The sequence below is a fragment of the Rhincodon typus genome, chromosome 13, assembly GCF_021869965.1.
Source record: "Rhincodon typus isolate 14 chromosome 13, sRhiTyp1.1, whole genome shotgun sequence".
NCBI lineage: Eukaryota > Metazoa > Chordata > Chondrichthyes > Orectolobiformes > Rhincodontidae > Rhincodon > Rhincodon typus.
Genome location: NC_063344.1, coordinates 24,371,897 through 24,396,596, shown reverse-complemented (window position 1 = coordinate 24,396,596; position 24,700 = coordinate 24,371,897). Strand labels below are relative to the sequence as shown.

Genomic DNA, 24,700 nt, shown 5'->3' with positions numbered 1-24,700 from the left:
TCAGAAAAAGAGGCACAACATCAGGCAATTAGACTGGTGCATTTAAGTGGTATTTTGTTGGTTAGACAACTAACAACAATTTCTAACAGCCGCTTAACTGGCGAGCCCAAAAAATCATTGCTTGGACTGTAAGGAACCCTTTTTAATGTTATGATCTCTTTAAATGGGATGTAGATGATTAGGTTTTTAAGCTGTTTCAATATACTCCCAGATAGAAATAATGAAGCCTCTAGCTCAGTGCTTTCATTACAATACTAAAGAATAAAAGTTCTGACCAATGATATGCGATCAGGGAAGCAAAAGAATATGAAATGAAAAGAGGAGACCATTCAGCCCAACGTACATATACCAATTTTTTTTGGATTGGATTGGATTGAGTTGAATTAGGTTTATTGTGCTCACACAAGTGCAGTGAAAAATTTACAAGTCGCCGCTTATGGCACTATTTTAGGTACAAAGGTGCCGAGGCACAAGGCAGAAAAATAAAGAACACAATGTTGAAAAAATTAAATATTACCGTCTTTTTTACTAAAAAGAGTCACAGTTAACAGTTAAACACCACCGTCCATAGCCACACTGGGCCTGCACTCCTCACTAGGGCTCAACCTTCCCCGCTTCAGGATTGACCTTGCTCCCATCCCCACCCTGGAGCGCCTGCTGTCACCACCTTACAGCCAGCTCCTGCTCCCGTTGTCACCGCCCCGGATCTCCCCAGTCTGCCTGCTCCCGCTCTCACCGCCGGGACCCCCGGTCTGCCTGCTCCCGCTCTCACTGCCGGGACCCCCGGGGGCTGCCTGCTCCCACTCTCGCCGCCGGGTCCCCCGGTCTGCCTGCTCCCGCTCTCACTGCCCCGGGTGCCCCAGGCTGCATCCACCTATCACTATCCCACCTATCTTTTCCCAGACCCACCCCACTGCCTCTATTTATTTCCGAGCTCCCTTCACCCTCCCCAGTCCTGATGAAAGGTGTAAACCTGAAACCTGCTACTCTGATACTGCCTGACCTGTGTTCCTCCAGCTCCACACTACTTCTCATATGCATATATTACACAGCTATAAGGATCAGACAGTTACAACTGACAATTACTGATGAAGTAGCATCCCAGAAATAGCTATAAATCAGAACTTGCAAAGGAAGGAGGAACTCAGAAAAATAATAATCACTAAGGAAGTAGGAACGAGTAAATTGTTGGAATTGTAACTTGACAAATTCCCAGAGCCCTGATGGTTCGCATCTTCTTAAAAGAAGTTGACATTGGTTTAATTTTCCCAAACTCATTCAATCCAGGGAAGGCTCCCTTAGATTGAAAAATAGCTAATGTAACACATTTTATTCAAAAAGGGAGGAATGTAGAAAGCAAGAAATTACAGGCCAGTCAGTTTAACAGCTATCATAGGGAAATTGTGAGAAGCTAATATGAAAGATATTATAACAGAGCAATTGGATATATTCAAGGTAATCAGGCAGAGCCAATATGGTTTTATCATGGGGAGGCCATGGGGAGGCCATGGCCTAGTGGTATTATCATTAGACTGTTAATCCAGAGACCCAGATAATGTTCTGGGGACCTGGGTTCGAATCCAGCCATGGCAGATAGTGGAATTTGAATTCAATAAATGTCTGGAATTAAGGGTCTAATGATGACCATGAACCCATTGTTGATCGTCAGGAAGAGCCCACCTGCTTCACTAATGTCCTTTAGGGAAGGAAACTGCCATCCTTACCTGGTCTTGCCTACATGTGACTCCAGACCCACAGCAATGTGGTTGACTCTTAACTGCCCTCTGGACAATTAGGGATGGGCAATAAATGCTGCCTAGCCAGTGACACCCTCAACCCATGAATGAATAGAAAAATAGAGATGCCAGATATGGGTAGCAGACAGCCGTATCCCATATGTGGATACACATGGAAAAGGTTTCTCCTGATGTGACTTATATGGCAAAAGCAAGTATAGCATTAGGTTCAAAGAAAACCTAGAGGACCAAGATTTACAGATTGGGGGAAAAAAATCAAATTCAAACATTATCTTGGCATTGTTAGCAATAAATACATGAGCTGCATTTCTGTTAAATCAGATTCTGTCAGATCACCTCAAAAGAAAAGTGTTTCTTCACACTCCAAAGGGTCTGCCAAATACAGTGGGGACTTTCTGGAAGTTAAATGGCCTAAATGATGCCTCTAGAGTTAGTTTTTCTTAGCAAGGCATGTCTTAATTGAATGGGGCTGTCTTCAGTTGAAGGCACATCCTGTTATATTTTATGGCACCATAGAGAGCAGCTTTCAGGCATCATTATGATGCATGTAGATGATTTTTTTGGAGTTGGGAGCAGTGAATTTGGAAATGTTTTTGAAATGGACTTGAGACAGAATTCGACATTGAATGTCAGTTTCTGGGCTTCTAAATACATTAATTAGAAATAAGGCAGAATGGATCAAACATTACTTTTTGTATCAGCGATCTTATTTGGAAAATGTTAGTCCCACTGCGGTTAGTCAAAGTAAGGCCTGATGAAAAGTTAGAGTATTCCAAAGCTGAAATGGGGGAATTGTGAAGTCTAATTAGTCAGCTGAATAGACCAGGCAACCAAACAAGGCTAGATGCCATCCTAATGGCTTAGAGTTGAGTATGACAATGAAAAGATTTAAAGTGAAAGATATTATTTGGGAAAAGAAAACATTAAGAAAAGTTTTTAAAGAATGGTGCATTGGGTTTTGAAATTTCCATCATTGAGAGACAGCAGGAATATGAAACTTACTGCCTTCAGTGATGCTTCTTATGTAAATCTCTGTAATGGGTTCTCAAAGCCAGGACAACTTATAATTTTACTTTTTTGGAGATGAGTTGAGTGTTATCTTTAGCTTCAGAAGAAATGAAAAATGTTTATTTAGCGATAGAAATCTCGCTATTACTGAGGTAGTAGAAACTATTTGTTTTTAGTGGAAATATTAGGACAAGTTCTGAAAGAGATTCAAAGCATTGGGTACAATGGGATGAAGGAAATTCTGGGAAAGCAGACCAATCAGATTTGTTGAGATGATCCTTTTTTGACTTGTCAGGATTTTCAGGATGATCCTTCCTTTCCAGATGTCTGATGGCTTCTCACCAAATATCATTCCCACAAGCTGTTCAGCTACCTGGAAACCAATCACATAGTTGTTGTCAGGCAGAATGCCTTTATCATCCTCAGTTCCCAGAACAATTAGCTACTTATTGCCAGCTGAATCTTCATTCCAACCACCTCAACAATCTGTTGCACGTTTGCAACTCGAATTTCCCTACTTCTTGAACAAACAATATTTCAAATGAGTGTCAAGTAACTTGCCTTCAAAACACAGCAATCCTTTTCACAATCCTTGATTTTTACGACAGTCCTTTTCCCGTTTCAGTTCACAATCAAAAATACAGAAAAATAAAGAGATATGAACTTTATTATTATGTGTATATCTATTCATTTTATTAAAAAATATAAAAAGGCTAAAAAGACTTTAAGTTATTATTTTAGAGACTGACAAGAATGCTTGAGACCAAGTGAAACTATGGAATAGATGACATTTATATGTTAACTGGGTGAAAATTGACTGAGTGTGTATATCGGGATTAAGGAGTTGGTAATATATTGCATCGTGTTGCATTAAATAAAACTCAGACCAGAAAAGCTAATGCCTGGACTCAATGGGACTAACATTTAACCTTTGGTATTTAACAGGGACTGCCAGCTTTCTAGAGAAAATCTGGCCTATTATCGTAGTCAGACTGCATGTGCCTATTGCCACCAGCTATGTTTTTTGTTCCAAAATTGTTTCACTCTCCTGGAAAGAACCCTTGACTATGCCCACTGATTGCATTAATCAATGTCAGTTACAGCTGGCTTTTTTGAGATAAGAGGGATTTTCCCCTGGTGTGAAAGCGTTAACTAGAATCACTTAATCATTCTTTATCAACACAACTGCAGAATTACCACTGAATGGAATAAAACAACTTGTGGGATTGGCATGGTGATGACCAGCAAAAGGATCGAATTACTGTGTCGGAGGAGGTAGAATCTCAAAGTTAAAATCTATAGGAGCAAAAGGAAATATACCCCTCTTGAGTGATTTTGAGATCCCAATGATGTAGTGGCATATGTTACCTGGCTGATTTTTCTGAAGACTTTAATCTACCCTTTTTCCTTTCAAGAAAAATCTCTAACTCTTGAAATCTATCCCAAAAAATAATTGAAAAACTGAATGAATTTGAAAAACAATTGACTGAGAGGTAACTGATGTTGCAGTTCCATACTGCAGGCCTTCCTGATGTTACTAATTTGTGTACCAAATGTGATGAAGACAATCCATACAAATGTGGGGTGGCACAGTGGCTCAGTGGTTAGCACTGCCTCGCAGCACCAGGGTCCTGGGTTCAATTCCAATGTCAGGCAACTGTCTATGTGGAGTTTGCACATTCTCCCTGTGTCTGTGTGGGTTTCCTACAGGTGCTCCAGTTTCCTCCCACAGTCCAAAGATGTGCAGGCTAGGTGGATTGGCCATGCTAAATTGCAAATAGTGTTCAGGGATAAGTGGATTAGGTGGATTATAGGGGGATGGGTCTGGGTGGGATGCTATCAGGGTTGGTGTGGACTTGTTGAGCCAAAGGGCCTATTCCCACACTGTAGGGATTCTATGATCTATGAACAAAGAAGGTTTATGTCCCATTATCAATGCTATCAATGTGCCATTCATCCAGATTGGGAGGGGGTATGGTCCTTAGCTCCCTCCTTTCATTATGAGTTTCAGTGCATTTCATCCATCTTTTGGCAGTTGCTGCAGTCCAAATGGAATCATAGAATCCCTACAGTGTGGAAGCAGGCCATTTGGCCCATCAAGTTTGCACTGACTCTCTGAAGAACATCCCACCCACACCAACAGCCCCTACCCTATAACCCTGCATTTCAATGGCTAATCCTCCTAACCTACACATTACTGGACAGTACAGGCAATTTAGCATGGCCAATCCACCTGATCTGCACGTCTTTGGACTGTGGGAGGAAATTGAAGCACCCAGGGGAAACCCACACAGACACAGGGAGCATGTGCAAATTCCACACAGTCACCTGAGGCTGGAATCAAGCCCAGGTCCCTGGTGCTGTGAGGTAGCAGTGCTAACGACTGAGCCATCGTGCTGCCCCATGCCATGCAGATATTTGGTGGTTTATTGTCCCTTGAGTTTTGCAAAGCTTTTCAAAAGAGACAGATGTGAAGTTCTGTGTGACTAGAAGTCAGTGTCCAGTGGCGTACCACAAGAATCAGTGCTGGGTCCCTTTTATTGTTTATGATATGTATAACTGATATAGATGAGAATGCTGGATGATGAGTAAGATTGTGGATGACAAAGATTGGCCAGTTACTTAATAATGAGGAAGAAGGTCTGATATAACAAAGACATAGACAGTCCGGTCAGGTGGGCAGATCAGTGGCAGATGAAGTAAAACCCTGAAAAGTGTGAAACGATGCACTTTGGAAGAAGTAACAAGACAAGGGAGTACTTGATGAATGACAGGACAATAGGAGGCTCAGAGGAACAGAGCGATCTTGAATTGCTTGTCCACAGCTTCCTAAAGGCAGCAGGACAGGTTTATAGAGTGGTAAAGAAGGCAGGCAGGATGCTTGCCTTTATCAGTTGTGGCATAGATTATAATGGCAGGGTGGCTTTGTTGGATATCTACAGGACTTTTGTTAGGCCACAACTGGACTATTGTGTGCACTTGTCGTCATCACACCATAGGGAGGCTATGATCACACTGAAAGGGGCGCAGATGAGATTCACCAGGATGTGGTCTGGGATGGAGCATTTTAGTTATGAAGATCGGCTGGATAAGCTCTGATTGTTTTCTTTAGTGCAGCGAAGGCTGAGGGGGGAGTCTGACTGAAATGTATAAGATTGAGGGGTATGAACCGGGCATATACGTAGCAGTTGTTCCCCTAAATTGAAGGGTCAATAACAAGGGGACATAATTTTAAGGTGAAGAGCAAGAGGTTTAAAGGGGATTTCAGGGCCCAGAGAGAGTTGGGAATCTGAATGCACTGCTTGGGAGGGTAAGAGAGGCTGGAAATCTCCACTTTTAAAAAATGTGAATGAGCACTTAAAATGTGTTAACGTTCAGGGCAGTAGGCCAAGTGTTGGACAGTAAGATTAATGTACGTTAGTGCAGACTTAATGGGCCAAAGGGCCTTTTCTGTGTAGTATGACTTTGGGGCAAGGAACTGCCGTGTCATGCACGCATTGTGGAATTATTAAAACATCAGTATGTGGAGAAATCCCAATTTCTAAATGTTCTGCTATTGGGACCCATTAATACCTGCAAGCCAAAGAGGATAAATCTCCCCTCAAATCTCTCTAGTTTCCTCCACCAAAATCACTATTCCCCTACTATGCGCTCAAATCAGTTGTTGTCCATATGCCATGGGCCCGAGTGTCAACTCGTGGCTGGAGCTCATCAACTGTTTCATGTTGTGCAACTGTTTTGCTCTTTTCAACAAAGAAAAAAGAAATGAAGAATAGTATAGCACAGGAACAGGTCCATTGGGCCACCAAGCCTGTGCCAACACAAAGCCTTTTGCTTTTACGTGATCTGTATCCCTCCGTTCCCTGCCTTTTCATGTGTATGTCAAGACTCCTCTGGAACGTTGTTATTGTATCTGCTTCTACCACCTCCTTTGGCAGCGCGTGCCAGGCACTTACTATGCTCTATGTAAAAATAAAGGTGACACTCACATCTACTTTTACCTTAAACCTATATTCTCTGGTAATTGATGTTTCTATCCCGGGAAAAAGCCTCTGACTGTTCATGCCTCTCATAATTTTGTAAACCTCTATCAAGTTGCCCCTCAGCCTGTGACATTCAAATGAAAACAAGCAAAGTTTGTCCAAACTCTCCTCATAGCCAATACCATCCAAACCAGGCAACATCCTGGCAAACCTTTTGTCTACCCTCTCCAAAACCTCTACATCATTCTGATAGTGTTATGATCAGAACCGTACACAATACTTCAAACGTGGCCTCACTAAGTTCTGTACAGCTGCAACATAACTTGCCAGTTTTTATATACTATGCCCCAATCGATGAAGGCAAGCATGCCATACGCTGTAGTGGTCCTGCTTTTCAACTTACCGCCTAACTTCCTGAAATCCATTTGCAGGACCTTGTCACTCTTCCTGCCTAAATCCTGAGTACCAATGTGTGCCACAACCTGTAGCTGCTCGCCATCCCTTTTGAGAATGCCTCCGAACGGGCACAGGACATTCTTAACTCTGGCACCAAGGAGGCAACACACCATCCTGGAGTCTCTTTTGTGACCACAGAAATGCCTAACTGTGCCCCTGATAGTCCCCTATTACTGCTGTTCTACTGTACTTTGACCCTCTCCTGCTGTACAACAGCTGCTCGAACTGCTGCTGTCATCATTCCCTGGTAATTCTCCCCAACAACATCCACGATTTCCTATGATTTAAATAAAAACCATAGCAATTGCATGTTGAATGGTGAAACATTTATATTAAAAATAAAGTTTGTTTCTGCAACAGCAAGTATGTATTAAAACAACAGACACATTTCTTTTTACTTTCGACAGGTCCTGTGCAGCAACAGTTTATTGGACTCGACGGAATATTGGTTACGGAATGAGAAGAAACTTTGTCAGGTTGGGTTCTTGGAAGATAAAGCACGAAATAGACGCCCAACGGTATGTGTAGTAAACAATTAAACAGAAGATTTATATCTACCAGCTCTGTAATAGTGGGTTTCTGAGGGGATTCGAATGATTCTATTTCTGATTAATATTGACTGACTAGGGATAAACGGTGAGGTAATTGTTGTGAAATAACCCAAGAGGAAGCCGTGTTACATGGAAAGTCAAAATTTCAACTCCTCTCATGTGAAAGGAGGAAAAAGCATTACTGGAAAGGAAACCATTTTGCTGGTGTTTCTGCAGAGTTCACGGCACTGATCAGGAGAACCCAATAGAAATCCAACGCTGGTCTGTTAACGTGTCTGAGATTAACTTTTGAACATATTTCCCTTAAAAGATCATTCGCACTCAGGATAAAGCATGGTGAAGGATTCTTCTTCACACATCTCATGAAATCATAAACCTTTTACTTCATAATTCCAGCTCTGCACCTGCAGGAATCTTGCCCTATTCTTACTTAATTGTAATACCAATCAGCAGGTAGGTCATGCTGCTTTGTCCAATTCTAGCTTTGGAAAATGCTCAGCTAAAGGCATTAAACGTGATTCCTGATTACAGGTCATTTGGCTCTCAAGAGAGACTAAGAAAATTCATCCATCCCCATTTGATAAAGAAAATTAATCATTGAAGTACCGGCAACAAAGTATCTGACTGGGACATAATCGCAGCAGAGGAGACAAGCCATTCTTCACACAGAGTGAAAACAAATTGGTTGGTTTATCTCTTTGTGGATCTCAAAATATTACTGCAACACTGTCAGAAAATGTGTGAAACCCAAACCGATTTAAATTCATGTAAATATGGTAAAGAATGGTGTCATGCTGGTTAAGAATGCGTGTGCATTGTATGTGCATTGTTCACCCTTCTGGACCTCACTAAGTTCTTGCATGATGTTCTACTTTGGAACAAGCTTTTTACTTCATTTTTCAGTGCATTTTACTGCTTTGTTTTGAGCAAAAGATTTTGTTTCTTTTTGCTTTTGTTTAGTTTCAGAAAAGGTAGAGTATGTTTAGATGGAAGTAAGAATAAGCCAATTCTTGATATCAGGTTCAACAGCTTGACACCATTCACAGGAGCTCAGAATGCAACAACACTTTCAGGTGCAAGCTCCAGGATACTGTGATGGTCACTGTATCTATTTAAAATGAATGATAAGCTTCACTATAAACACATTTTCAACATCACCAGATGGCTAGCAATTTTGAGAATGAAAAATGGTTTCTATTCTGTTCCATCATATTACACTCAACATGTGTTAAAGACAAACATTTTCCTCGATATTTCATGGTTGACGTGTTACAAGATAAAAGAAGGCTTGTCAGGGAGATCAGCAAGTATCAGAGCTGGACAATCTTCACACACCGTTTTTACGCCAGCCATATCTGGATCCCTGATGCATCTACCTAGCAATGATTAAGATAAACTACCACTTATAGACATTGATCAGTACAGAACCAGAGATAAAACAGGCTCTCACAATAGTGGAGAACAGCTGATGTATGTGTACTATCCTTTCTGGAGTAGATACTTAGGACCTTTCTATAGACTTAATTATTTTGTTGCTTTTCACTTTGGTTTTTGTGGCTCCATTACCAAGGAACTTTCATAGTTTGAACTAGCTTCATGTCACAACAGTTCACACGTGGAAATGTTCAGGAGATTAACACACACATATACTAAGGAGAATGTGGTGTGCAAATCCAAATGGCAGGCAACTATTCTCTACAGAATTGTCAAAAATAGCCTACATTTCTTTTACCTGTATCAGTTTGAGTGTTTTAGAGCTCTAGAACGCTGAAGCCTGGTGAAGGGGAACTGGGACATTTGAACTGTTAGACACCTTGAAGTATTGATATCATGCAAACATGATCAAGGAACAAGAGTAGGCCACTTGTCCCTTTTGGGCCTGCTCCACCATTCAATAAGATTGTGGATGATCTGATTTTAACCTCAGCTCTGCACAATATTACAGTAGGCCATGCATTCTGGCCTGAATTTCCATAGTGTAGGAGAAGCTCTCCTGCTTAGATAAAAGTTCCAATTCTAGAATTCCAGATCCTGAACCTGACACCCACCATTTTCAACAGGAAATAAATGAGCCAGGTTGTAGTTTGCATATCCCTTCTTTATGGAGACAAGTGCACTTATAAGCTGTGCACGTAAGTTATCCTCTGAGTTTTGAGGAGAAGGTTTTGAGGTGTTCTAGACAGGTTGAGTGAGTGAGCAAACACATGGCAAATGCACTACAAGGTAAAAGTGAAGTTCTACACTTTGGTGTGAAGTAATTAAAAAGAAGAGCATTATTTAAATGGTGATATATTGGGAAATGTGGATGTACAAGGGATTTGAGTATAAACGGATACACTATTAATGAAAATAGACAGGAAGGTGCAGCAAGCAATTCAGAAGGCAAATGACATATCGACCTTCATTTCAAGACAATTTGAGGTGAGAAGTAGGGATGGCTTACTGCAGTTATATAGAGCCTTTAGTGACACTGCATGTGGAGTATTCAATGTAGTTTTGGTCTCCCTATCTGAAAAAAAGGATATACTTGCCAAAGAGGGAGTTCAGTGTATATTCACAAGGCTGATACTGGGGATGGCAGGACTGTCCTATGAGGAGAGATTTGTTCGATTCTGTCTATGTTCACTAAAGTTGAAAAGGATGAGAGGGAATATGATAACAAATTTTTGGTCCTGTTTTCATACATGCATTAACCAGTGTATTTTAAATGGGTTAATGACCCACAAGTACAGTGGATAGAGGAATGTCATTTAAATGCATAAAGCATTTAATATCACAAATGCTAATCTCGGTTTACATTCTGTTTCTGATGCTTTTCGTGTTTGTATTGCCAAAACATCAAATTTCCAGGAACAATGCCACTATTTGATTCCCCCACTTTTACTTTGATATGTACACTATGTTTAATACCCTGTATGTGTATTGACATCCTGTCTTTACAGGAGAGAGAAAATACATGGTACTGGCAAATAGAGCACTCTGTGAAATGTAGCACCTACTGGTATTTATACATTCCCTTTCCACACATTTTACTGAACACACTTTAAACACTTGAGTGGCACATTAGAAAGAAACAATTTTGTTGCTATTTAGCACCTAGTTCTCTCCACAGCTGCTAACTGACCTGCTGTGTTTCTAGAAAGTTCAGCTGAAAGAGATTAAAGATAACTGACCGTGTAAAATATTTTAATTTTAAAGGTTCATGAAATTACAACACAGGAGGTCATCGTGCCAATGCCAACTCAAGAGCAGATGTTGATTCTACACCCACTTTCTACCCTGTTCCCTTTGAATTTTAGCAACTAATTGTGGTAAAGCATTCAATGTTCAAATAGTGCTGTGTGGAAAAAATGTTTAGCTTTCCCTTATAATTTTCTTGTTGATAATTTGAACTGTATGTTTCCTTGTTACTTACTTGACACCAAGCTAACATTGTTAGTTTTACAGTCAGTTTGTCAAGTTAAAGTGTAACGTTCCTTAAAAAATTATTCCCTAATTTTAAAAACACACTACTTCAAGCCTTTCTTCATAATAACAATTTTTCAATCTGGGCCATTGTCCAGTTTTTATTTTCATATTATCCTTCCTATGGCTGTAGTGCACTTTCTATAATGGGGTGCCAAAAATCCACTGTGACCCAGCCGATAACTTCCATAAATTTAGTTTTTTTTCTGCTCTTGAATTCACAGTTCCTGTATCTAAAATCCAGAATCCACTTTGTTATAACACTTTCTACTTGCTTTTCCAGCTTTAAAGCTCTATATACCTGCAACATTAGATATTTCCCTATTTCTTCCTTTGCTTACATTCACTGTTCCATTCCACGCAATGTAGCATTTCACATTTCTATGCATGGAACTGTATCTATCTGCTTGCACAAGCAATTTGACTATCTTGTGCTGTATTCCTTCTCACTGCTGTCATGCCTCCTAATTGTTGTCATAAGCATACATCAATATTATCCCATTGTGCCTTTATAGGCTTCGGATGGGAGGTTGAGATTGATATATAGCTGTTACTGAAGAATAAGTAATGTGATACAAAAAAAAAGGACTGGAAATATTCAACATCTGTGGAGTGTGATTTTGATTTGTAGTACATGTTAAAATTTGGTCTCTTGGACTTTAAAGAGGAAGAAAAACAGGTTCTAGTTTCAGATCTGTGAAAATAATTTTTTAACAAAGATCAGAAGTATTATTTAGCAGCAAACTAGAAACAGGTTTCCTGGGAAAGCATGTGATATAAGTTAAATGACTTGATCAGCTACTGGGGGAATTAATCACTGAATGTTTACAAATCTGAGTTTTATGGCATAGAAACAGATGGTCAGGGTCTACTAGAAGGTTGAGTTCAGAAGATGAAAAATGATCCTAGAAAAAGGGCTGCTTTGTAGTTTGCCTGTATCTTCAGACTGAGAATTTAGTCTGTCAAAATCATAGGTTGTCAGAATTGGAAAGCAGTCTTAAAACCTTGCGTGCTGAAAAACAAGTTTAAGCTACTTCATCAGTCCAGGAAGAAGGACTGGGAAGACTCATTTGAGTAGGAAATTAAAAACCGTAATACAGCACATTTTTTATTAAATGACATCTGTAGGACCAGAGTAGACCGGTTGATCATATATTTCAGTTGATCAAGAGGTCCACACAATCAATCAATGTAAAAACACACACTAAGTAATGGAAACATAATGCAGGGGGTGTACACATCACAGTTATAATTTATTTACAGCATAAATCACTTTAAATAATAATGCGACTTTGTCTTAAATAAAACTAAGAATTTACAGGCAAGACAAGATCTGGTAGAAAGTTTCAAAGGTTTCTTGTGGGATATCAGCAACCTTTATTTAAAGCTAATATGTATGCCAAAAACAAATGAAAGAACCGTGAATGCTGTAAATCAGAAGCAAAAACAAAAATTGCTGGAAAAACTCAGGAGGTCTGGCAACAGGCCTGTGAAGAGAAATCAGAGTTAACATTTCGGATTAATTGAAATGACAGGGATCCGGGTGCACCAAATCTCTGCTGTTTTTAAATACTGTGATTATTCATTTCATACAATGATATGGCAAAAAATGAGGCCATTCAAAGATTCAATTAATCTCACTGTTGCTATTGACCTATAATTATCTTTTTCCCCTCATGTCTTTATCCAATTCCTTTTTTGAAAGTTACAATTTGAATCTGCACACACCACCCTTTCAGACAGTACATTCCAGTTCACTTACCAATTTAAAAAGTGTTTACTTATATTGCCTACAGTATTTTTGTCTATCACCCAAATCAATATTCCGAGTTGCTAACCATTTACCTATTCCATCAAACTGAACATGATTTTGAATGTCCCCATAAAATTTCCACTTTGCCTAACAAGAACATTTCAGCTGTGCTTTCTCCAAATAATTGAAGTCTGTCATCCCTGCCACCATTCTGCTAAATTTTTTCTTCTCCTTCTCTAAAGCCTTGTTATCCTTGCTGAAATGTGGTGTCCACAGTTGAAGACCACACTCTCTATAAGGCCTAAGCAATGATTTATAAAGTGATTTATATAGTTCCTTGTTTTTGCACTGTATGCTTCTCTGTGTTAGCACATGGACTGTGGTGGCTGAAGAAGTTAGGGTGGGATGGTGGCTCAGTGGTTAGCACTGCTGCATTATTGTGCCAGGGACCTGCGTTTGATACCACCCTCAGGTGACTGTCTGTGTGAATTTTGCACATTCTCCCTATCTCTGCGTGGGTTTCCTCTGGGTGCTCCGGTTTCCTCCCACAGTCCAAAGATGTGCAGGCTAGGTGGATTGGCCATGCTAAATTGCCCGTAGTGTTCAGGGATGTGTAGATTAGGTGGGTTATGTGGGATGGGTCTGAGTGGGATGCTCTGAGGGTTGGTGTGGAACTTGTTGGGCCGAAGGGCCTGTTTCCACACTGTAGGGGTTCTGTGATCTATGAAGAAGACAGTTCACTACCACCTTCTCGAGGACGCTATGGACGGGTAATAAATGCCGACCAGCCTGTGATGCCTGCATCTCACAAGTGAATTAAAAAAAGCTGAGATAACAAGGTGTAGAGCTGGATGAACACAGCAGGCCAAGCAGCATCAGAGGAGCAGGAAAGCTGATGTTTCAGGCCTAAACCCTTCTTCAGAAAAAAAAACCTGTCTGTTTTTATAATAGTGCTCTCAACCTAACGTGCCAACTTCTAAGAATTATGTATAGGCAATCCCACATCTATGTTTCTGCATGCAGCTCCCCTTTAATATTGGGCCTTTCAGTTATGATACTAATGGAGGTCTGTGATAGTATTGGCAGTGTGACACTGTCATCGTGCACATGTGTATAATGGGTGCTGACAAATAAGGTTGCAGATTTTGATGGCGTCAACACTTTGCTGTGTTGTCAAATGTTACAAATGTGAACAATGTAAAATGCCACCTCCTTGGCTGCACAGTGGCACTGTGCAAGCAGAATGCTGCAAAATTAACTCACAAGCTGCAATAGAGCAATACAGCATTGCCTTGCCTGAAATCAAATCTAACCCATGAGGATTGATGGCCATGAGCGATGCTGACTGAACCCAGAAACTAAATAGAGAATACAATAAAAATTTGGAATGTACTGAGTAAAATTGACTAGACATTTTAATGAAACCAATGCATTATGGCAAGTTCTGACCAGCTGCTTAACATGGGTATTAAACCAATGTTGACTTGAATAGTCTGATCGGCAGGTGAATTCCGAAAAGATTTGTTAACAGAATAGACTTCAGAATTATGTTTGGTGGTGGAGGCATTTAATCATGTGGTTGGTGATGGGTATCCTGCCAATGTCTCCTGTTTCCACTCTTCAGGTTTGTGGTGGAAAGTGAGCAGTTAATACCCATGTTTCCTCATTCGACCACTACTGCCTTAAGAAAATAAAAAAAATAGGAGCAGAAGTAGGCTACTCAGCCTTTCGAGCCTGCTCTGCCATTCAACTAGATCATGACTAATCTTCTTCCTCAATGCCATTTTCCCACAATGTCTAAATTCCTTGATCATTTTTAACAGCTAGAAATTGATCATCCTATGCAGGAAGCACTACAAGCAATCCCAGGCAAGATTACAGTTTCCTGGTTGGTAAGGGTTCATTTACTTGTTGGAACTTTCAAATTATCTCCATAGCAACCTTAGAGCTTTCTTACTCCAAAAAACACCCAAACTAGGTCAAACGTTCAAGTGCTGTTTGTAAATACACACATAACAGATTAAAATAAAACTGAAACAACCTCTAATTCCCCTTAAACTGAAACAAAATCTCTATATTTCTAACCCTTTATGAATCCCACAATACAGATAATAATAACAAAATACTGTGCAGTACTTACTACTTCCATAATAAAATTGCTCAGCATGAATAATAAGCCAGTCTTCACACATCTCATACAAGATTCAAACATAAATGGAGAGCAGATTGCCAAGTCACACTGACCATAATTACATACCAGACAATTAAGGGGAGAAATAAGTGCACTGCATTTAAAATCAGCATTGTGAAGAGAAATTATTTGTACCTACTTAGTCTGGAGGCTTCCTAGTGTAAGCATAAAACTGGAAAATAATCCCTCATCTCCTCATGTCCCGAACTAGGGTTTGATGCTTCAGATTTAAAGGTTAGCATTAGAAAATCAGGAGCCTACCAATCAGTTGTTTTGATCTCCGATTCCAATGCTAATTCTCTAATTCAGTGTCCCTAGGGTTGAAAGCACCAAGCATTTTACCTCAGAAAATATCCTCTAATTCTAACATAAAGAGCATTGGATCCATGCAATCACCTATTTTGAAAACCACTGGTTCAGGGACTATCAGAGCAGTGTCCAACCTCCTTCAAATATCTAATCAGCCGTTCCAACTAACTAACATCCTCTCTCAGCTTCTTGCTTCTCATTTCTGTATGAAATTCCTTGCAAAAACTTTTGGGTAGTATTTAATGGAAGTGACAGAGGTCTTAACTGCCATTTGAAAGATGATAAGTACCATATCTCAACTCTTCCAGTGAAAGTTCGCTAGTTGAGAACCTGGGGTGGAAATCCCATCTGCCTAGAACTGAAAGCTGAGCATGGACAAGCGTCTCCAGCAGTGCCATCAGGGAGTGAGGTGTCGGTGGTGCAGCGGGGTAATAGTCAGACTGTTCCTTGTATGAGATTGCTGAACATGACCAATCATTCACTAAGTGTCAATCTCAGTGAGTTTCATGTTGGGTTTCTTTCTCTGAGCTTTAGTGAGTTATCTCTTCCAATTCTACCTTATTATGTACGTGTGCATCAGTGCATAGTCATTCTTGTCCAATAACCATCTTTGTAAAGCATCCAGCCATGGAAACAGAATAGGAACATGAGAGTGCTCAAGGATTTAGACATGAAGGCAGCTTCTAGGAGTACCTGATGCATGCTGGTAATGATGATCAGATGATCATACGTTTACTGAATAGAACCCTTTTCTGTGAATGAAGTCAGCCATGTTATGACATGGTGATCTCAACAGAACGTGAGCATAGCCAATTGCAAAGCCTAATGTCTGGGCTGCAGCATTGACTTAGTTACGGAGAAGCGAGATGAAGCAGTTTGATCTGTTACAAATTGCTTCGATAACAGCTTAGATACTTTTGTGGATTGAGGGATGCAAGATTCCACAGAGGTCTCCAGTCTATCCTTGGAAGCAGCCAGCTCCATAAAACATTGGGCCAGCTGCCACCTTTACAGCCACTGGGACAGGATGGCTACCCACCCCTCCAGCTCGAGGTGTCACTCCAGCAGATGATATCGTTCAGTGATGGTGTTCCTGGACATCCTTAGACCGTGGTGACACTGTGCCTTACTCATCTGGAGAAAAGTGCATTGAGAATGAGAGGCTCGGGGCCTCCTGTACCACCATCTCATCCGGAGGAGATCTCCAGCTGGGTCTTCTTCATGTGCAGCCTATTCACTAGCTGCTGGACATTGCCTCTGGTCCTGGGCTTTCTGGCGCCTTTCCTCCTCCTTGATTTCTCTGCACCATGACTGCAGTGATGATTGACTCCTGCTGTGGCTGGATCCATATGTTAACGTTCCAATGAAAGTGTATGGGGGTATCAGAAATGGAACAGATCCTTAATAACGTGAGCAGTCAACATTGAAATGACGTTAAAAAAAAAATTCAGTCAGTCCTTGATACAAGTGAGATATGAGGACTCGGATAAGGAGGGTCATTGCCTATACATTGACCTAGTGAATCCTATTCTGATGTATTTGGCACAAACCAGGTCACCTAAGTGTAGTGGAAGATTGTTACTGCAGTAGGATTACTGGAATCTGCCTGGTCACCACCCCCACCTTACACATCCACCCCCGTCACCCAAGGAAAGTAGCATTGCATATAGAGCATGTTGACAAATACTTACGGTCCAAGGCGACCAGAAATCCTTTCCATGCCCTTGTGCAGTGCTTAAGACTTTGGATATCTCTGTGAACTCTGGCTCCCAGGTGATGCTTTTAAATTCACCTGTAATTAATTGTGCTTCACAGAGATGACTATAACCAATCTATAATGACCAATTATGTGATAAAGATTGCTTGTGACCAAGACTTGTATCCCTCATAGTTCGACACTGCACGTGTTTCATGTGCAGGGTACTTAGATCACATATGTCTTTAATCTGTACTGGCTTTGTTTGCATAACTAGCATCATAACAATTTTCAGGAGTCTAGTAGTCATAAACATCTTTGACTTTGTGTTGCATGTCAGGTAACCATGCTGAAGGGACTTGAACAGCCTCTAGCCATTTTAGACCCTTGAGCCATTCAGTGAAGTCGTGAATAATCTGATTTCTAACTCAATATCTTTGTCCCATGATTCTTAATACATTTGGTTAGTAAAAAGTTATCAATCTCAAATTAAAATTAACAGTCAACCTAGCATTAATTGCCATTTGTGGAAGAAGTTCCTAACACATTTTATATGTTGATGCTTTTCAGAATTTAATGCTTGAAAGATCTGGCTCTAATTTTCAGAGCATACATTCTAAGCCTGGGCAATCCAATCAGCAGAAACAGGGTAGATTTGGGAGAAACTATCTGTTCCCCATAATATTTTGAAAACATTGATCAAATCACCCCTTAACCTTACAAATTCTAGGGAATCCTTTTTTGTAATTTCTCATTACAAATTAACCGTTGGAATTCAAGTTTATCTATCCTAAAGTGTGGTCCCTGGAACTTCAGGTGTGGTTTTAACCAGGGTTTTGTTTAACTGGAGTAGGATACTTACCTCCCACTCCCAGGTTGTCAATCAAACAGTTCAGATATTTCAAGACAATAATGGTTGCCTGGACTCTCAGCCAAGCCTCATCTATATATTCCAGGGTGAGAGTGGGAGGTCTTGACTGGTCATTATTGCTGAGTTCAGAGCTGTTGAATAATTACAATAATTATTGTCACCATTACTGACAGAATTCTATTAGAATATTACTTTAGAACATTTTTTTAAAAAGATGAATACATCTAAAAAGTTTATCTGGGTTATTCATTTATTAATCACATCTAAAACTATATTTTCAATATATCCCAACATTTTATTTGGAATGGGATACAGGTCAATGTAAAAATTTGTTGAGATCAGTGCTCCCCATCAGTTTGGATGGAATTTTTTTAATATTTGGGATGTAGGTTTCAGGGTTGGAGCATAAAGTGATGCAGCAGCTAACTTTATTTTTAATCAAGTGAATTGATTTAACTATTTTAGTTGTTGCTGAACCCACTTTTCAGAACCTATATATTAGAATATATTGCCATGACCATTTTCACATAATTCATTCTGTGTTGATATAATTGTTATCCTTACTCCTTTCAACATCTCTGAAAACAAAGCAATATTCCTAATCAGTTTTGTTAGCATTACCCGGCGAGGTACTAGACTGTGCACAAAAAGACAGCATGCAAACTTTTCTTTCCTTGTTTGTTATATTCATTAAAAGATAGGCAGGATCACCAAAAGGGAACTTCAACCAATAAACTAAGTGGATTATAACTCCATAGGATGGGATAACACCAATGTTAAAAAAAAAGAAGTCATGAAGTAGGGGTTAAAAAGGGAAGAAGGGGTGAGATTGATCAACTATAGACTGGTTTGCCGAATCTGATTTTGGGTGAATTATTGGAAAATCTTCTGAGGGACAGTATTGTTTGTCCTTTAGAAACACATGAATTAATTAAGGATAGTTAGTATGGATTTATTAATGGAGGGTTATTTATGACTAACTTTTGGATGTTTTGAAGAGATAACAAGGAGAATTAATGAGATTTGCACCTTTGGTGTAGTCTGTCAGGGTTTTGACAAGATCCCAGATGGTAAACTGGTCAGAAAAGTAAAATGCCATTTGATCCATTGGGAAGTGGCAAGTCTGGATCAAAAATCGGCTTAGTGTCAGAAAGTAAGGTGTAATGGTTGCCTAGTATTTTCTAACTGAAACACCATTTCCAGGGCTTCGTTTTAGTTCCCTTGTCTCTCGCATTATATTCTGGTGATTTAGACTTTAATGCAAGCTGATACAAAAGAATGATGCAGATGAATGGCACAGATGATAAAAAAACTGGACTTGTGCTTTACAATGAAAGAGAAAGCTGAAGACTGTCAGATGTGTCAGCTGTGCAGAAAAGTAACAAATAGTGTTCCTTTCAGAGAAACATTAGGTAATGCATTTGAGAGGGCAAATAAGGCAAGGAATACACAATAAGTGGTAGGATATTGTAACCTGCGAGAGATTGATAATCTCAATTCACAGTGTATGATCCAAAATCCAACAGCTTTATTGCCAGAAAATCTAAACTTGAAAACAATAGTGAGTGATTTAAAATGTACAGTCAATCAGAATAGGTTGACTGCAGGCTGGCTGGACCAAATCTGCCTGGCACCAATTGCTTTCAGTGACAATTCTCCTCTTGATGGTTTCACTCCTTACAGCACCATCTCAATATGATTAGTTCTTAGTCTGACGTTATATTTTGGCTGCATGGCGACTGCTCCTGTGAGCAATCCCTCTGAATCACACAACTGACTATCTCTCATTTCTGGGCTGCTTAGTAGCATGTTCCAAGAGTTGTCAGTTCATTTCTGCAACAAATTTAACTTCAGCCTGCATCCGTTCAAGAAGGCAACTCACCATCACTTTGTCCAGGGCAATTGGAATTCAGTGAAACCCACATCCCATGAATGACTAAAAAATATACCAAGTAGAGTGAAAGAGAGGAACCTTGGAGTACATGTCCACATACCTGAGGATAGTGTTGGGACCTTCACTATTTTTCTTTCATTTTTCTCATATTTTTGATTTAAAATAGCGAGTCAAGGTTAGATTGTACTTTGAACAACTGCTTGGTTTGAAATAAATAAAAGACCAAAAGCAGATGTTATCTGTTGGGAACTGGCCTGGAAAGTTGTGCAACTCAATTACTGATCTACAACACTGTAGACAAATTAGCACCGAGAGTTTGCTATGCTCAGGGCTGGCAGCTGGTTGGATGTTAAATTGTTCAATCAAAGGAGGACCGGTGTCAACCAGCCAACCACAGAAAATGTTGATTAAACTGAAACAAAAGAGAACTGGTTCTGACTGCTATTTTCAGGAATCAGTGATTTTGGGAAGTTTCTAGACTAGTTGCTTAGTTTTGTTCTCTCTAGATCTCTCTTCAATAATCAAATTATTGAGCGTTCTAAGGAAAGAATCCCAGTCTGTAAAAAAAAATTAAGTAAATGCCCCTAGGAGTCTGCTGAAATTATTTGCACTAACAGTTGACTTTAGAATTTGAGCAAGCTATACAGTTCTGTGTGCCTGTGAACAACTCATTGTCTAAGGATTTCACGAAGGCCTGGTATTCATCATCTGAGACTGTATAATTGTTCTCACGAATTGCAGTTCTTTTTAATTTCTTCTTGTCACTTAACTTTATCTGTCTGTCTGTCTATGTGTGAAGGGGTTTTGATCACAGAAGATTGGTTTAGATTGTAGGTATTGATTAGGTTAGCAAGTTGTTTATCTCTGTTCTGCTAACCTTACCATATTAATAATAAATTGTTAACTTTTGTTTAATTTCTAAACCTGGTTCCAAGATCTGTTATTTGTAAAGTGTGATTAGGAATTATCAGGCAATTTTGAGAGTCATTGAATGTTTTAATTTCACTGTGTTTGAAATCCAGTGGTAGCAAACCTGACTTGGTTTGGCTTGCTAACCCGGTGTTATAACAGTAGCAAGACAGGTAGATAGGTCAGCTAAGATGGTATGTAGGATACTTCCCTCTATCATCCAAGATATAAAATTATAAAAGCGGGGAGTTTATGCTAGAATTGTATAGACTACTAAATAGCCTTGAGTATTGCATACAATTCTGATCATTGCAATGCAGAAAGGACAGAATCAGGCTAGAGAAAGTATAAAAAGAATTATACGTTTTTGGCACAAATGGATAATTTTAGTAATGAGGGAGGATAAACTTTTTTTTTTATTTGGAACAGAGGAGGTGGTGGGGAGATCTAACTGATGTATAAAATTATGAGAAGTGTACTATGGGTAGGAAGAACCTATTTCAATTCCAGAGAGCTCAATAACCAGAGGAAATAGATTTTAACGTAGTTTATGGAAGTATTAGAAGGGAGTACAGGCAAAAACCTACATCACATTTAAAACTACAATACTCAAAAATGCACTTAATGAGCTGTAACGTACGTTCCAACTTTTTGTCAATGAACATGTAAGATTAGGCTGGATATCACTTTTTGACCAGCACAAATCCAATGGGCCAAATGGCCGCCTCATTTTGTAAATTTTCTATGCTCCAAGGTTTCTGCAGTGAGATGATGATGACAAGAAATTAGAAGGGGAACTAGGACATTGTGTAATTAACTCTGGTTTCAATACATTAGCAAAATGGTTGTCTAGCCCCTCGGTTGGGAAGTCTATGTGGCATGGTAGACCAGGGAGGAGGCAAGATGATTTGTGTCGATGCCATTTTGTCAAAAACACAATTGAGCACAGACATTTATCCATATATTGAAAACTCGTTTGATTGTTTGAATAAATGCTGATTGATATTGTAGTGTGCTTAAATTGCCATTGGTAGTTGGTAGCATACTTTATCCTTCATGCGTGATCACATTCTCAAGAACTTATTAACAGCTGGTGAGGTTGACAAGAGTGGTAATGATTTTATTTTAATGTACTGTCAATATCAAAATGCCACCCAATCAGTCTGAGCTACATATAGAAGAGTGAATGCTTGACAGGGAATGAAATCGGGTATTCACTTCAGTGGTTCTGATTAAATCAAATGTGACATTGATGTATGTCTTTCCTTTTGCCTTGTACACCGTTCAAGACAAAGATGACCATGTTTGGTACAGTTCCAGTGGATACATAGCTGACTGCTAGGGCCAAGCAGCACCTGGAGAGTTCACCTGCAAATGGGATTGGATATTGTAGAGAATTGAATTTTGGATGCGTTGCTGGCTCAGAAATTCCTCTTCTGAATTCTTCCTTCCTCCTCTGACGTGCACTTGCTTTCAAAGAAGGCCAACCCTTTTTATTTGCTTGGGGACCTAGGCTAGCTTCTTCCAGGGCTCAAAGTTGATATCACAGCCCTCAGTGAAGCCTTCAGAGAGTCCTTGTGGCATTTCCTTTTGACTGCTGTAAGAATACATCAAGACTTAAGCACCGCATAAAAGATTCACTTTAATATGTGAGTATCAGGCATTCTGGCTACAAAACTAGACCAAAGCAGTTGTAACTGTCTCTGTATGATGTGGATGCTTGGCATGCCAACTCTGGTGAGCAGCCCTGTGTCTGGTACTCTATTCTACCATCTGATCTTCAGAAGTTTCCTGAAGGCAACCCCAGTGAAAATAATTGAGTTTTTAGCATGACACTAGCATATATTTCGTCTTGTGTACATAGAGCAGAATGGGGAAGGCTATTTCTGTAAACTTGATAAGATCCAGTTATGATGTGGAGGTGCCAGTGTTGGACTAGGGTAGACAAGGTCTGAAATCACATAACACCAGGTTATGATCCAACAGGTTTATTTGAAAACACAAGCTTTGTGTTACTAACACCTGAAGAAGGAGTAAGTCTCCGATAGCTTGTAAAATCCAGTTAGAAGCCATTAACATATAATTGTTCCAATGGAAAATTGCAATGAATGTTACATGGGTCTTGTCTGCTGGCTGGAGGGCAGGCAGTAGTCCCCAGTTGTCACCTTTGGGGAAAGCCTGTCAAAAGCAGAAGACCTGCACACCAAGAGATACCAAACAGTCATAGGTCAGCACCTGTACTGAATGACAACACCACTAGGGATTTGGTGGCTGCTGCTAGCACAATGCTCAGTGAAGGCTTGCTATCATTGCTGGATCCCAAGCTACAGGTGAGTGATGCAGAAGGTGACAGTATTGTGCTGGGGGCTTGGGAGCAAAGGCAGGAAGTGAGATCCCCTTCCTAATGTGGGGTCCCTTCATCAAGCATCAAGTACGTTGATCGAGGGTCCCCAGAGGAACAGGCAAGCAGTGTCCCATTTGTTACTCATTTAAGGGTTCCCATTGGCAATTGAGTGGGAAGGCCTTCCTGCAGTAGAGTTCACTGGGATGGAGGCAAGATTACAACGGGCTTCCCACCTTCCAAAAGTAAAAATCACCCTCGCCATGAAACTCACCATGGGTAGGACATTAAACTCTGCCCCTGAGGTGAGCTGATTGTCACGTGTGGAAATATTGAGTAGGCCTGTGTTCTTGAAATTTTGAAGATGGGATCTAACTGAAGCAGATATTATTCTTAAGCGGCTTGACAAATTAGATCCGGAGAAAATGTGTCTCTTGGATAGGGAAGCTGGAACTTTGTATCACAGCCTCAGAATAAATAGAGTAGGCCATTTACAGCAGAGATGAAAATAGATTTTTTTACTCAAAAGGATTGAGATCTTTTGGAATCCTCTACGCCAAAGTGGTGTGGATGAGTTTATTCATGACAGAGGATGAGAGTTGCTTGGGTACCAACAGAAGTGGAAGACACGACAATAGTTCAGGGAGTGGAGGTAGCAAAAGATCAAGCCTTGATCTTGTTGGATGACAGAATAGGCTCAAGTGACCAAATTATCTACCTCTATTCCAACTTCCTTCATTTTCAAAGAAGGGGATGTGGTTTCAGGAGATAATTCAATATAGACGGAGTATCAGGGCCTAATGACTGGTGAAGCAGAGGCAATAGAGAAAAAACAAAGCTCAAGAATTGAAAGAGTGGGGAGATGTATTTTGGAATGTATGGCTGAATTTCCAGCCTAAATCAACTTTGACCACTTTATATATATATCAGTTGATTGAGATTAAAAGCAGGAATTTCTTTGTGTTTTCTCATTAAATTACTGCAACTTCAAAAGATCATCAGAAAACACGGGTAGGCATGCAAATAAGGTTCCTTCTGCTGAAAGGTTATTACAGTCACTGAAGAAAAGTTTCAGCCTAAATTAGTTGTAAATACTCTCTGATGATAGTTGTCCTTTAGAAATACATATATTTAGCTTTGGTTCATCTGTAAAGCACATATAATCTAACCACAGTAAGAATAGAATGATTTAGGTAAAAGTATGAAAGGTAGCAGGACCTGAAGATATGCCACATTTATGTTAGTACTGAAGGACAATGTTTGTCTTAAACATGCAGACAATGTCTGAATATATAAGTATTCTTTCAAAATCAATGGTGCATTATCACAGTGTCTTTGGCAAAAGTCATTTTAATCTCATTTAGACGTTATTATTGTTGTGATAAAAATTAAGCATTGTTTTATTTTGCTGTAATAAATTAGGCACAAATGATGTACAAATGAGTTTGAGTGATTACATTACTGAAACAAGCAAAAACAGATATGTCACAAAATATTTTCCTGAAGGCAGTTCCAT

The 24,700-nt window shown here is 39.8% G+C and overlaps 1 protein-coding gene across 1 annotated transcript in view; it reads left to right on the top strand.

Moving 5' to 3' along the window:
* The window catches only part of LOC109929394 (SPHK1 interactor, AKAP domain containing), a 105,676-nt gene that overhangs the window by 24,301 nt on the left and 56,675 nt on the right, over positions 1 to 24,700 (top strand). Inside the window, exon 3 of the mRNA XM_048604102.1 lies at positions 7,612 to 7,722. Coding sequence (XP_048460059.1) covers positions 7,612 to 7,722 — 111 coding nt within the window. The remainder of the gene's footprint in view (positions 1 to 7,611; positions 7,723 to 24,700) is intronic.